Source organism: Nerophis lumbriciformis, linkage group LG12, assembly GCF_033978685.3.
Source record: "Nerophis lumbriciformis linkage group LG12, RoL_Nlum_v2.1, whole genome shotgun sequence".
Lineage (NCBI taxonomy): Eukaryota > Metazoa > Chordata > Actinopteri > Syngnathiformes > Syngnathidae > Nerophis > Nerophis lumbriciformis.
Window position 1 is genome coordinate 11951620 of NC_084559.2, and position 13404 is coordinate 11965023.

Genomic DNA, 13404 nt, shown 5'->3' on the forward strand with positions numbered 1-13404 from the left:
GGTCGCGGGGGGCGCTGGAGCCTATCTCAGCTACAATCGGGCGGAAGGCGGGGTACACCCTGGACAAGTCGCCACCTCAATATATATATATATATATATACATATAATAAAATAAATATATATATATATATATACATATAATAAAATAAAAATGTATATATATATATATATATATATACATTTTTATTTTATTATATGTATATATATATATATATATATATTTATTTTATTATATGTATATATATATATGTATATATATATATATATATATATATATATATATATATATTTTATTATATATATACATATATATATATAAAAGAAATACTTGAATTTCAGTGTTCATTTATTTACACATATACACACACATAACACTCATCTACTCATTGTTAAGTTAAGGGTTGAATTGTCCATCCTTGTTCTATTCTCTGTCATTATTTTTCTAACCATGCTGAACACCCTCTCTGATGATGCATTGATGTGTGGCACGCACAAAAGTGCTTTCATCAAATGCACTAGATGGCAGTATTGTCCTGTTTAAGAGTGTCACAACATTGCTGTTTACGGCAGACGAACTGCTTTACGGTATACAAAAACGTGACTGCAGTTGTTGTGTGTTGTTGCCGCGCTGGAAGGACGTTAATGAAACTGCCTAACAATAAACCCATGAGGACCTGAGTCCGCCTGAATTTCGGGAGATTTTCGGGAGAAAATTTGTCCCGGGAGGTTTTCGGGAGAGGCGCTGAATTTCGGGAGTCTCCCGGAAAATCCGGGAGGGTTGGCAAGTATGGCTTACATGTCCCTTGGCAAGTTTACCTGCAATAAGGCGCTTTTGGTAGCCATCCTCAAGCTTCTGCTTGAATTTTTGACCACTCCTCTTGACTAAATTGGTGCAGTTCAGCTAAATGTGTTGGTTTTCTGACATGGACTTGTTTCTTCAGCATTGTCCACACGTTTTAAGTCAGGACTTTGGGAAAGCCATTCTAAAACCTTCATTCTAGCCTGATTTAGCCATTCCTTTACCACTTTTGACGTGTGTTTGGAGTAGAGTGGTCCGATAATGGCTTTTTTGCCGATATCCGATTGTGTATGCAGTATGAAGCAGAGTCAGAGCTGTGTGTTCACCTAAGTTGTGACAGACAACAGCTGACAGCATTAGATGACATCTGTCGGTTCAGGCGACAAATGCCTCTAAGGGCCTGCAAGATGTGGGGAGGAGGGTGTGGTCGTGTCTGGCAGACGCCCGGCGGCTCTGACCTGGTGTGACCACCAATCAAAGCTGGTCTAAATCCCCTGGCCTTATTCCCGATGGGCTCCGTCCGTCATGGAGAAGCACATTTGTCAAAGGCCTCGCCAGATGGTTTCAGAAATCCTCTGCAAAGTATTTTGGAAAGAGTCTTGGGGGGTGAGAACTGATGACTTAGGGTATTTTCGCATCCGTGATTTAAGGATTGGATTAATAGAGCTGATCCAGGCATTCTGAGATGAGCGAGATCAGTTTGATTAGTTGTATGAACTGTTATCAGCTTTGGAGCAGTAGGACCTAAGGATGACAGAGCTAAAAATGCTACTGAGGAGGGTTGATGTGGCTGGAGGATCTCAGAATCAGAATCAGAATAGTTTTTATTGCCATTGTTTGAGAACGGGTTCACAAACTAGGAATTTTACTTGGTGCAATGGCATACCTGCCAACTACTTCGGTTTTCCCGTAATTAGTACGGTTTTCATCAACCTATTCCGGGTTACGGTTGCAGTGATAAAAAATACTAAAAAATACTAAATATTTTTTTTTAAGTTTTATTCACGAAATCGCGTAACAACAATGACAATCGACACTGCTTCCCGTAACTTCCTATCGAGCCATTCCGAATGCCATGCGCGAGGCTATTTATAGCACCACTGCCAAGCACGAGGCACCTGTTGCCCATTGTTTCCAAACGAGCGAACGATCATGGAATCAGCCGGAGAAAAATCGCATACGAGTCTTAAACCGAAAAGAAAACTGCAGTCATTCCGTGAAGAATATTCAAAAGCCTATCCGGGAAGAATTATCCGTTCCAAAAAGGGTGAAAACTACGCGAATTGCACCTTGTGCAGACAAGATTTTTCGATCGGACACGGAGGAATTAGCGATGTAAAAGACCACGTTGGGACAAAAAAACACAAGTCTAATGCCGTTGCTAGCGATACAAGTGGAAAACTTTCAACGTTTTTCGTCGCCCAAACAGATTCTTTGGATGTGATGAATGCCGAAGTTTTATTTACGGAGGCAATAATTGAGCAAACAAAAAGGTAATGACACCAATGTTATCTATTGGAATTGTTTAGTACTGTTATACTGTTAAAAGTGTTTATACTATTTATGCTTTCAAGTCCAAGTTGAAGAAATCTTGTTAAATGTTGACAGCATAACTACCAAAATACAAAAGTATGTCCTAATATTTTTGCAGTGCTATTTCTGTTGAAAAGTTAAAATGATTACATTCGAGATGTGATGTGCCACTTTTCAAGCGTCTGATGGCTTAAATTAATTTTCATTAATTTTTCATATTTTGAATTCTTTTGAAAGGCTTACAAAAAAACGACATTTGAATTGTAATTCCATGTTATTGACAGGAATATTAATTTTAATGAAGTTAGCTTACCATGTTTACAGTATGATAATTGTGATAGAAATGTGAATTTTAGGCACAGAATATTTTGTACAATTGAACAAGGCAGTAGATTATACAAGCTTGGACAGAAAGTTAATAATGACACCAATTTTTTTTTTAAATGGAATTGTTTAGTACTGTTTTACCATTTGTTTACTGTAAAAAGTGTTTATACTGTTTATACTTTCAATTAACAAATTGAAGTCTTGTGAAAGGTTGACAGGATAACTGGCATTAACTGTCAAAATAGTTTCAAACTATTGAAGTTAGCTTACAGAATAAACATGTCAATCAACCCATATGATTTTTGCTGTAATATTTTTGTTTTGAAAAGTCACTGTGACTGATAGAAAAGTGATGGTTTTAGCAACATTTTAACCTGTCTGAATGCTAATAATCATTTTGCGTCGGGGGGAAAACCTGAACCCCCCACCAGGACTATGTCCTGGACCTACCGGGGCCTGCGGCCCCTGGACCCTGGCTACTAGGTTTTTCTGATTTCAAAAGTTGGCAGGTATGCAATGGTGCAACATGAGCTGTAACTGAGCTATTAGATCTTGTTATTGTTCCTGTGCCTGATGGCCGAGGGGGAAAAACTGTTCAGGTGGCGAAAGGTTTGGGTCTGGATGGACCGTAGTCTCTTGCCTGAGGGGAGAATAGTTTAAGAATTGATGACATTTTTCTAAACATTGCTGTTGACCGGTAAGCTGACACATGCGGCATTGTACTCTTTGAAGACCTGACAGGATGTACAGTGAAAAATACTCATTTTTAGGTCACTTCCACTGATCAATTCATATGTGACCTGTCCCTCTCAGGCATCCAATCCCATTGATGTCGGATCACGGCCCGGAGCAGTGCCTCACACACTCCTTCAGAAGGATCCTCGAGTAAGTCTCCCATGATGGATACTAGATAGGTCTTAAAATGTACATGTCTATCTGTGTTGGCCATGCGATGAGGTGGCGGCTTGTACCCCTGCCTTCTGCCCAAGTGCAGCCGGGATACTCCAAAAGGGACAAGCGGTAGAAAATGAATGGATGGATGTGTGTCTGAGACGCGTATGGATGCAAGTACAAGTGTTTTTACTTTGAAATTAAAGGCCACATGAAAGTAACATTAATGGTTCTTAACTGACAAGCAAGGACCCAAATTTTGGGAATCTTCTTAACTCAAATTTTTCAAATATCTTTTATATATCTAGTATATATTTGGGTTTATATTTATATCCGATATTCATATCGGTCCACTTGCACAAAACAAATATTGAATGATATTGGCTTGCATCTAAGACAGTGGTTCTTAACCTGGGTACGATGGAACCCTACGGGTTCGGTGAGTCGGGCTCAGGGGTTCGGCGAAGGTCAAATAGTTTTTCAATTATATTTTCTTTAGTATTTTGTTCAAACCTTTCCAATTTAAGGGCTTTGTAGATACACTGAGATAAAGTCTAAGTTCAGTGTGTTGTTAATTATGTTTTTGCAGCTGCACCATTTATTTCCTTATAATTCTCAACTAAATGGAAGTGTTTTGTCTGGTGGATTATTAGACTTAGACTTCCTTTTTATCGTCATTCAAATTTGAACTTTACAGTACAGATAAGAACGAAATGTTGTCGCATTAGCTCATGGTAGTGCAGGATAAAAAAGCAATAAGGTGCAGATATAAATAAATAGATTACTGTACAGATAAAAAATATATTGCACTTTTGCAAATGCATCCAGGTTTAAGGATGTATGTTATATTGTCTTTATATTCTTTATATTGTGATATGTACATTTTCAGAATATGCTTGTTCTATTTTGGGCCAAAGTAAAACAAAGAAAGCAATCTCAAGTTGTTGTAGTTGTATTTAGGGTTAGGGTTAGGGTAAAAATTAAAAAAAAAAAATAAAGTAAAAAAATTTTTAAAAAAAATTAAGAAAATTAAAAATAAAATTTAAAAAATGTTTGTTTGTTTTTTAATTAAAAAATAAAAACAATTTAAAAAAATTTCAAAAATTTATAAATTTTTTAAAAAAATTATAAATTTTTAAAAAAATTAATAAAAATTTAAAGAAAAATTAAAAAAAATTACATTTTTACAAAAAATTTAAAAAAGTTAAAAAAAATTAAAAATTAAAAAAAAATGTTTTAAGATAAAACATGATTTTCAAGGTAAAACATTTTTTTCAAGGTAAAAAATGATTTTCAAGGTAAAAAATGATTTTCAAGGTAACATTTTTTTTTCAAGGTTAAAAATGATTTTCAAGGTAAACAAATGATTTTCAAGGTAAAAAAAATTTTCAAGGTAAATTTTTTTTTTTCAAGGTAAAATTTTTTTTCAAGGTAAAAAAAAATTTTCAAGGTTAAAAATGATTTTCAAATTTTTTTAATTTTTTAAATATGTTTTTAAATTTTTTTATTTTAAAAAAAAATTTTTTTTTTAATTTTTAACTTTAAAAAAAAAAATGTAATTTCTTCAAACAATTTAAAACAATTTAAAAAAATCTTAATTTTTTTAAACAATTTTAACAATTAACATTTTTTTTTAGGGTTAGGGTTAGGGTTAGGATTAGGGTTAGGGTTAGGGTAAAAAAAAAAATTAAAAAAAGTTAAAAAACAGTTAAAAAAAAAGTTAAAAATATTTAAAAATATTTAAAAGATATCAAAAATATTTTAAAAAAATTAAATTTTTTAAAAACATTTTTAAAAATTTAAAAAAAAATTAAAAGTTTTTATGATGATTTTTACCAGTCTGACCCAGGTGGGAATAGATTTTCCTCCATGCTAAAATGAGTTTGACACCCGTGGTCTAGGCAAAGACCTGCGACCAATGGGTGGCAGACTTGTTTCTCAACAGTGATTCACTAGTTTAAACCTTGTTGTCTCTCTGGGAAATTCTTGGGTGGAACAGAGAAGATGACAGGAGCTAACATGACAAGCCAGCTGGATGAGAATCAGTTTATTCCCACTTTGTCAAACTTTTGATGATGATGATAGGTGATATTTATTGTCTGCTCTCTCACACAGATAACGGATCCATTCCGGACAAACGTTAGAGTAAGTGGCTGCTTTGTGTCTTTCCTCTATCATGCTTCATTTCTCTGGCCAGGCCACAAAGTCAAAACATTCCACAACAATCACTGACCAAAAAAATGCAGACGGCTGCATTTAAGGTTACATTTCATGTCTCTCTGGATTAAAGTATGGGATTTTTATGACCCATCCAGCGCATAGTTGAAAGCCAAGATGAGTTCCCACTTTGTAGTTTGGCCAGAAATGATTTATACCAGCATCCATTTTTAGTTTACTCTTTTCAAAGCCCGGTTGGCTAACATCAATTTCTCTCTAAATGTGTAGAAACCTGGCAAGTGGTGTGCGGTGCATGTCCAGATCGCGTGGCAGATCTACCACCACCAGCAGAAAATGAAGGTGCGTCAGATGACAATTGTTTTGCTGTCACAGAAAAATTAATCCAGACATATTTAAACAATAATCTGAAATGATGACATTCATTTTCCAATTTAAAATAAAAAAATCTGTTATCATAATATGTGACGTTTATCTTTTTAAAAATGACCCCTACATGGCTGACATAAAACAAGTACAAATTGGGGAGAATAAGTAATGGATGTATGGCTCATTTTTGCAATTTACCATATAAACACTGAAGTTACTGAAATAGTACAGTGGGCCCTGACGGTAAGCAGTGTTGTGTTAGTTACTGAAAACCAGTAACTAGTTACTTTATTTCAAATGTAACTCCGTTACTAACTCAGTTACTTACACCGAAAAGTAATTTAGTTACTTATATATATATATATATATATATATATATATATATATATATATATATTTATTTATTTTTATTTTTTTAAGGCCCCCTTTAATGCCCTTTTAGCCTTCATTTCAGTACTGTTATTGCACTGGAGAATAATACAATGTGTTGATCAACTTGACATGCATTTGCATCACTGGACTCTGCTAAGCAATGTGGTCTACATACAACACACAAAGACAAAGATATGTTTCAAAGGGCCAATTTGTTTCAGCTCAGAACAAATTGACACAACTATGTTAAATAGCTGCAACATAACATACTTAAGTAACAAACAGCATAATAACAATATAGCTGTAAACCAAGGAAGGCACACACTACATACACAAAGCCTAACCAGGCGTTTTTTTCTCTCAAGGAATTGTGAAATAAAATCATGTCTGAAGCCCAGAACACTCTACACATTTCCCCAGTTTTAGTTTAGAGATAAGGGAAGATTGGCCTGGCCCACTAGCATCCCTCTTTATGTTTGTGAACTTTATAGTCTATACATTTAGAGTGATGTGATAATCAAACACTCTAGAAGTCTAGAATGAAAGAGTATATAAGAGAAATTAACAGAGTGTGTGTACCTTCAGTGCTGTTGCTTATGAGGTGAACTGTGTCTCTCTTTCATACTTGCCAACCTTAAGACCTTCGATTTCGGGAGGTGGGGGGCGTGGTTGGGGGCGTGGTTAAGAGGGGAGGAGTATATTTACAGCTAGAATTCACTAAGTCAAGTATTTCATATTATATATATATATATATATACATACATATATATATATATATATATATATATGTATGTGTGGGGAAAAAAATCACAAGACTATTTCATCTCTACAGGCCTGTTTCATGAGGGGGGGTTCCCTCAATCATCAGGAGATTTTCTGATGATTGAGGGAACCCCCCTCATGAAACAGGCCTGTAGAGATGAAATAGTCTTGTGATTTTTTTTCCCACACATACATATATTGCGCTCTACTACGGTATCGAGCACTATTTTTTGGATAACCTTATTAAGACATATATATATATATATATACAAGAAATACTTGACTTTCAGTGAATTCTAGCTATAAATATATATTTATTTTATTATATATATATATATATATATATATATATATATATATATATATAAAATAAATACTTGAATTTCAGTGTTCATTTATTTACACATATACACACAGATAACACTCATCTACTCATTGTTGAGTTAAGGGTTGAATTGTCCATCCTTGTTCTATTCTCTGTCACTATTTTTCTAACCATGCTGAACACCCTCTCTGATGATGCATTGCTGTGTGGCACGCACAAAAGTGCTTTCATCAAATGCACTAGATGGCAGTATTGTCCTGTTTAAGAGTGTCACAACATTGCTGTTTACGGCAGACAAACTGCTTTACGGTAGACGTGACTGCTGTGTTGTTGCCGCGCTGGGTCTGGGAGGACGTTAATGAAACTGCCTAACAATAAACCCACATAAGAAACCAAGAACTCGCCCTCGATCATTGTACAGTTATAACGTGATTGGGCAGGTACGCTGTTTATTTTGTGGGAAAGCGGACTCAGGTCCGCATGGACCTGAGTCCGCCTGAATTTTGGGAGATTTTCGGGAGAAAAATTTGTCCCGGGAGGTTTTCGGGAGAGGCGCTGAATTTCGGGAGTCTCCCGGAAAATCCGGGAGGGTTGGCAAGTATGCTCTCTTTACTAGCTTCATCGAAGCATGTTGCTTTGTTTTAGCAGATTTGAATTGCTAGGATAGGATCTTTGATCCAAGACACAACCTACATTTAACAAAAATGTTCTTTTCTTTGTGGTCGATAAAAGAAAAGTAGTGAGAATATCTCCATGTTAAGAAATTCGGCTTCGGCTTCACCATGATGACTTGTTAGTAAACAAAGACACGCCCCCCCCTCTCCGTCAGCTCCTCTGCAGCGCTCCAATAAAACACACTCAGATATTCTCAGTTTCTAGCCGATACTACATAAAAAAAATTAAAAAAATAAAATAACGCAGTAACGCATCATGTAGTAACGGTAACTGAATATCAAAAATAACGCGTTAGATTACTAGTTACCGCCGAAAGTAACGGCGTTACAGTAACGTTTAAAAAAAAAAGACATATGAAATCAAAATGAGTTGAAATGTTATGACTAGTAACTAATTATGACTATAATAATACGCTACATTCACGTACTTTGTTTTTAAGGTCTAGGTTTGGTTCATTTGCATGGCAGGAAAACAAAAGGACAAAAAAATAAAACCATTTTCAACATCTTAAAGAGTTTGAGCTTTAGTGATAATGATGATTTTGAGCAAGTTTTTCAATAAAAATAGAAATAAAGCATATGGAACAATCGAAGGATGCGCTGACAAAGCAAATTAGTCTAATATATAATTATATACCTAATTAGTAATTCATTCTTTGTATATTTAGATTATGCTGAGGGCCATTAAAACAAGCTACTGTACATGCTTTGGACCACCCTGGTGTGGCAGTGCTCTGCCGTGGGTTCCCCTGACCACCACACACTGGCACGAGAGCCCCCGGTATTCTGGTTACAGTAATGTTTTTAACCGCACTCGACTTTTCAGTCTTAGTCTCTCTTGCTCTCCGTTGTGCTCTCCAGCGTGTGTCTTTCTCTCTCTCTCTAACTCCAAATTCCAACAACGTGTCTCGGTCCGGCTGCTGCTAATAAGGGCGACAGGTGATTAGATAACAAGCCCCAGCTGGGCCATCTACTCACCGGTCCTTACACACTCCGCGCCGCGGCAGGCCCGCAGACCACGCCCCCCTCCACACCTGGTTTATAGCGATGGCAGTCGGCTGCCATGCATTAGTGTAGACGGCCACACCTGACACGAGACACACCTGTGCCTCACTTTAGCATATACCAATTTCATCTGTAACAATTAAAGTACTCAAAAATTCAGAAACGGATATATAAGGGCGATAACTGAGTTGGTTGTCAAACTGTTTACTGTAGTGTGATTTGTTCATCATCAAAACATATTTCAATAGTCATTCCTACATTTATCGAAACTTAATTGTCTATATTTGTCACAATTACTCATTCTAGTCCATGGAGGATCTAACATAATAGTGAGAGAGTCCAGTCCATAGTGGATCTAACATGATAGTGAGAGAGTCCAGTCCATAGTGGATCTAACATAATAGTGAGAGAGTCCAGTCCATAGTGGATCTAACATAATATTGTGAGAGTCTAGTCCATAGTGGATCTAACATAATAGTGAGAGTCCAGTCCATAGTGGATCTAACATAATAGTGTGAGAGTCCAGTCCATAGTGGATCTAACATGATAGTGTGAGAGTCCAGTCCATAGTGGATCTAACATGATAGTGTGAGAGTCCAGTCCATAGTGGATCCAACATAATAGTGAGAGTCCAGTCCATAGTGGATCTAACATAATAGTGAGAGAGTCCAGTCCATAGTGGATCTAACATAATAGTGAGAGTCCAGTCCATAGTGGATCTAACATAATAGTGAGAGTCCAGTCCATAGTGGATCTAACATAATAGTGTGAGAGTCCAGTCCATAGTGGATCTAACATAATAGTGAGAGTCCAGTCCATAGTGGATCTAACATAATAGTGTGAGAGTCCAGTCCATAGTGGATCTAACATAATAGTGTGAGAGTCCAGTCCATAGTGGATCCAACATAATAGTGTGAGAGTCCAGTCCATAGTGGATCTAACATAATAGTGTGAGAGTCCAGTCCATAGTGGATCTAACATAATAGTGAGAGTCCAGTCTATAGTGGATCTAACATAATAGTGAGAGTCCAGTCCATAGTGGATCTAACATAATAGTGAGAGTCCAGTCCATAGTGGATCTAACATAAAAGTGTGAGAGCCCAGTCCATAGTGGATCTAACATAATAGTGTGAGAGTCCAGTCCATAGTGGATCTAACATAAAAGTGTGAGAGTCCAGTCCATAGTGGATCTAACATAATAGTGAGAGTCCAGTCCATAGTGGATCTAACATAATAGTGTGAGAGTCCAGTCCATAGTGGATCTAACATAATAGTGAGAGAGTCGAGTCCATAGTGGATCTAACATAATAGTGAGAGAGTCCAGTCCATAGTGGATCTAACATAATAGTGTGAGAGTCCAGTCCATAGTGGATCTAACATGATAGTGTGAGAGTCCAGTCCATAGTGGATCTAACATAATAGTGTGAGAGTCCAGTCCATAGTGGATCTAACATAATAGTGAGAGTCCAGTCTATAGTGGATCGAACATAATAGTGTGAGAGTCCAGTCCATAGTGGATCTAACATGATAGTGTGAGAGTCCAGTCCATAGTGGATCTAACATAATAGTGAGAGTCCAGTCCATAGTGGATCTAACATAATAGTGTGAGAGTCCAGTCCATAGTGGATCTAACATGATAGTGTGAGAGTCCAGTCCATAGTGGATCTAACATAATAGTGAGAGTCCAGTCCATAGTGGATCCAACATAATAGTGTGAGAGTCCAGTCCATACTGGATCTAACATAATAGTGTGAGAGTCCAGTCCATACTGGATTTAACATAATAGTGTGAGAGTCCAGTCCATACTGGATTTAACATAATAGTGTGAGAGTCCAGTCCATAGTGGATCTAACATAATAATGTGAGAGTCCAGTCCATAGTGGATCTAACATGATAGTGTGAGAGTCCAGTCCATAGTGGATCTAACATAATAGTGTGAGAGTCCAGTCCATAGTGGATCTAACATAATAGTGAGAGTTCAGTCTATAGTGGATTTAACATAATAGTGAGAGTCCAGTCCATAGTGGATCTAACATAATAGTGTGAGAGTCCAGTCCATAGTGGATCTAACATAATAATGAGAGTCCAGTCCATAGTGGATCTAACATAATAATGAGAGTTCAGTCTATAGTGGATTTAACATAATAGTGAGAGTCCAGTCCATAGTGGATCTAACATAATAGTGTGAGAGTCCAGTACATAGTGGATCTAACATAATAATGAGAGTCCAGTCCATAGTGGATCTAACATAATAATGAGAGTCCAGTCTATAGTGGATCTAACATAATAATGAGAGTTCAGTCTATAGTGGATTTAACATAATAATGAGAGTCCAGTCCATAGTGGATCTAACTTAATATTGTGAGAGTCCAGTCCATAGTGGATTTAACATAATAATGAGAGTCCAGTCCATAGTGGATCTAACATCATAATGAGAGTTCAGTCTATAGTGGATTTAACATAATAATGAGAGTCCAGTCCATAGTGGATCTAACTTAATATTGTGAGAGTCCAGTCCATAGTGGATTTAACATAATAATGAGAGTCCAGTTCATAGTGGATCTAACATAATAGTGAGAGTCCAGTCCATAGTGGATCTAGCATAATAGTGAGAGTCCAGTCCATAGTAGATCTAACATAATAGTGAGAGTCCAGTCCATAGTGGATCTAACATGATAGTGTGAGAGTCCAGTCCATAGTGGATCTTACATAATAGTGTGAGAGTCCAGTCCATAGTGAATCTAACATAACAGTGAGAGAGTCCAGTCCATAGTGGATCTAACATAATAGTGAGAGTCCAGTCCATAGTGGATCTAACATAATAGTGAGAGTCCAGTCCATAGTGGATCTAACATAATAGTGAGAGTCCAGTCCATAGTGGATCTAACATAATAGTGTGAGAGTCCAGTCCATAGTGGATCTAACATAATAGTGAGTGTCCCGTCCATTGTTGATCTAACATAATAGTGAGAGTCCAGTCCATAGTGGATCTAACATAATAGTGAGAGTCCAGTCCATAGTGGATCTAACATAATAGTGTTAGAGTCCAGTCCATAGTGGATCTAACATAATATTGTGAGAGTCCAGTCCATAGTGGATCTAACATAATAGTGAGAGTCCAGTCCATAGTGGATCTAACATAATAGTGTGAGAGTCCAGTTCATAGTGGATCTAACATAATATTGTGAGAGTCCAGTCCATAGTGGATCTAACATAATAGTGTGAGAGTCCACATTGTGAGTTTATTAACATTAAAAGAAACAACACATCGACCGTGGTTACGATGAAGACAAGTGCTCCACACTTCAAATGTTCCCCGAGGTCATCGCTAGAGACATGAAGTTCTTCTGAACCATGTAGCTCGGATGAAACCAATGTTGGGTTTCTCTGTAACGGTGCCCCTAACTTCCTTTCTCCTTGTGTGTTCCCTGCTCAAACACAGCAAATGCAGCTGGACCCCCACAAGCTGGACATGAATGGGAAGCTAGACCTGTTCAGCCGTCCCCCAGCTCCGGGCGTCTTCCCGGGCTTCCCGTACCCTCATGACCTTGCCCGGCCACTCTTCTCAACAGGTCAGTGGGGTCTTTCAGCACCTGGATGAGATGGAGGGGTGTCAGGGATATCAATAGGAAGACATCATTAGGACATACTATGTATGTGGAGTCATTGGACTGGTCTGAGAAGTAAAAGAGGAGCGACGTTCATATGTTGTTAATATTCAGTGTTTTATTGTTCATAGTTAATATTGTAAATCCCATGTAAAAGAAGAGCGACGTTCATATGTTGTTAATATTCAGTGTTTTATTGGTCATAGTTAATATTGTAAATTCCCCTTTCTTTATTTTCATGCACATTTTGGGTGTTCCATTCAGTAAAAAACTGGAAAATTCCATTCCGGGACAATGTGACTTTTGGTATTAATGTTCCTGGAAAAAAAGGGAGTCAAACACACATACTGTACAGCAGATTTTTACAGATAAATGTGTATTAGAGATGCGCGGATAGGCAATTATTTCATCCGCAACCGCATCAGAAAGTCGTCAACCATCCGCCATCCACCCGATGTAACATTTGAACAGAACCGCACCCGCCCGTTGTTATATATCTAATATAGACGATGCAAGGCATTAGTGAGGTTATAAAGCTTTTGCCTGTTAAAGAAAGGCGACTGA

The 13404-nt window shown here is 37.1% G+C and overlaps 1 protein-coding gene across 5 annotated transcripts in view; it reads left to right on the plus strand.

The window, feature by feature from the left end:
- fbrsl1 (fibrosin-like 1) overlaps positions 1-13404 on the plus strand; it is a 1050133-nt gene that overhangs the window by 1012073 nt on the left and 24656 nt on the right. For all 5 annotated transcript variants that reach the window (XM_061985899.2, XM_061985900.2, XM_061985897.2 and 2 more), the window contains exons 13-16: positions 3473-3544; positions 5666-5695; positions 5996-6067; positions 12675-12804. In XM_061985899.2, the coding sequence (XP_061841883.2) occupies positions 3473-3544; positions 5666-5695; positions 5996-6067; positions 12675-12804 (304 nt within the window). The remainder of the gene's footprint in view (positions 1-3472; positions 3545-5665; positions 5696-5995; positions 6068-12674; positions 12805-13404) is intronic.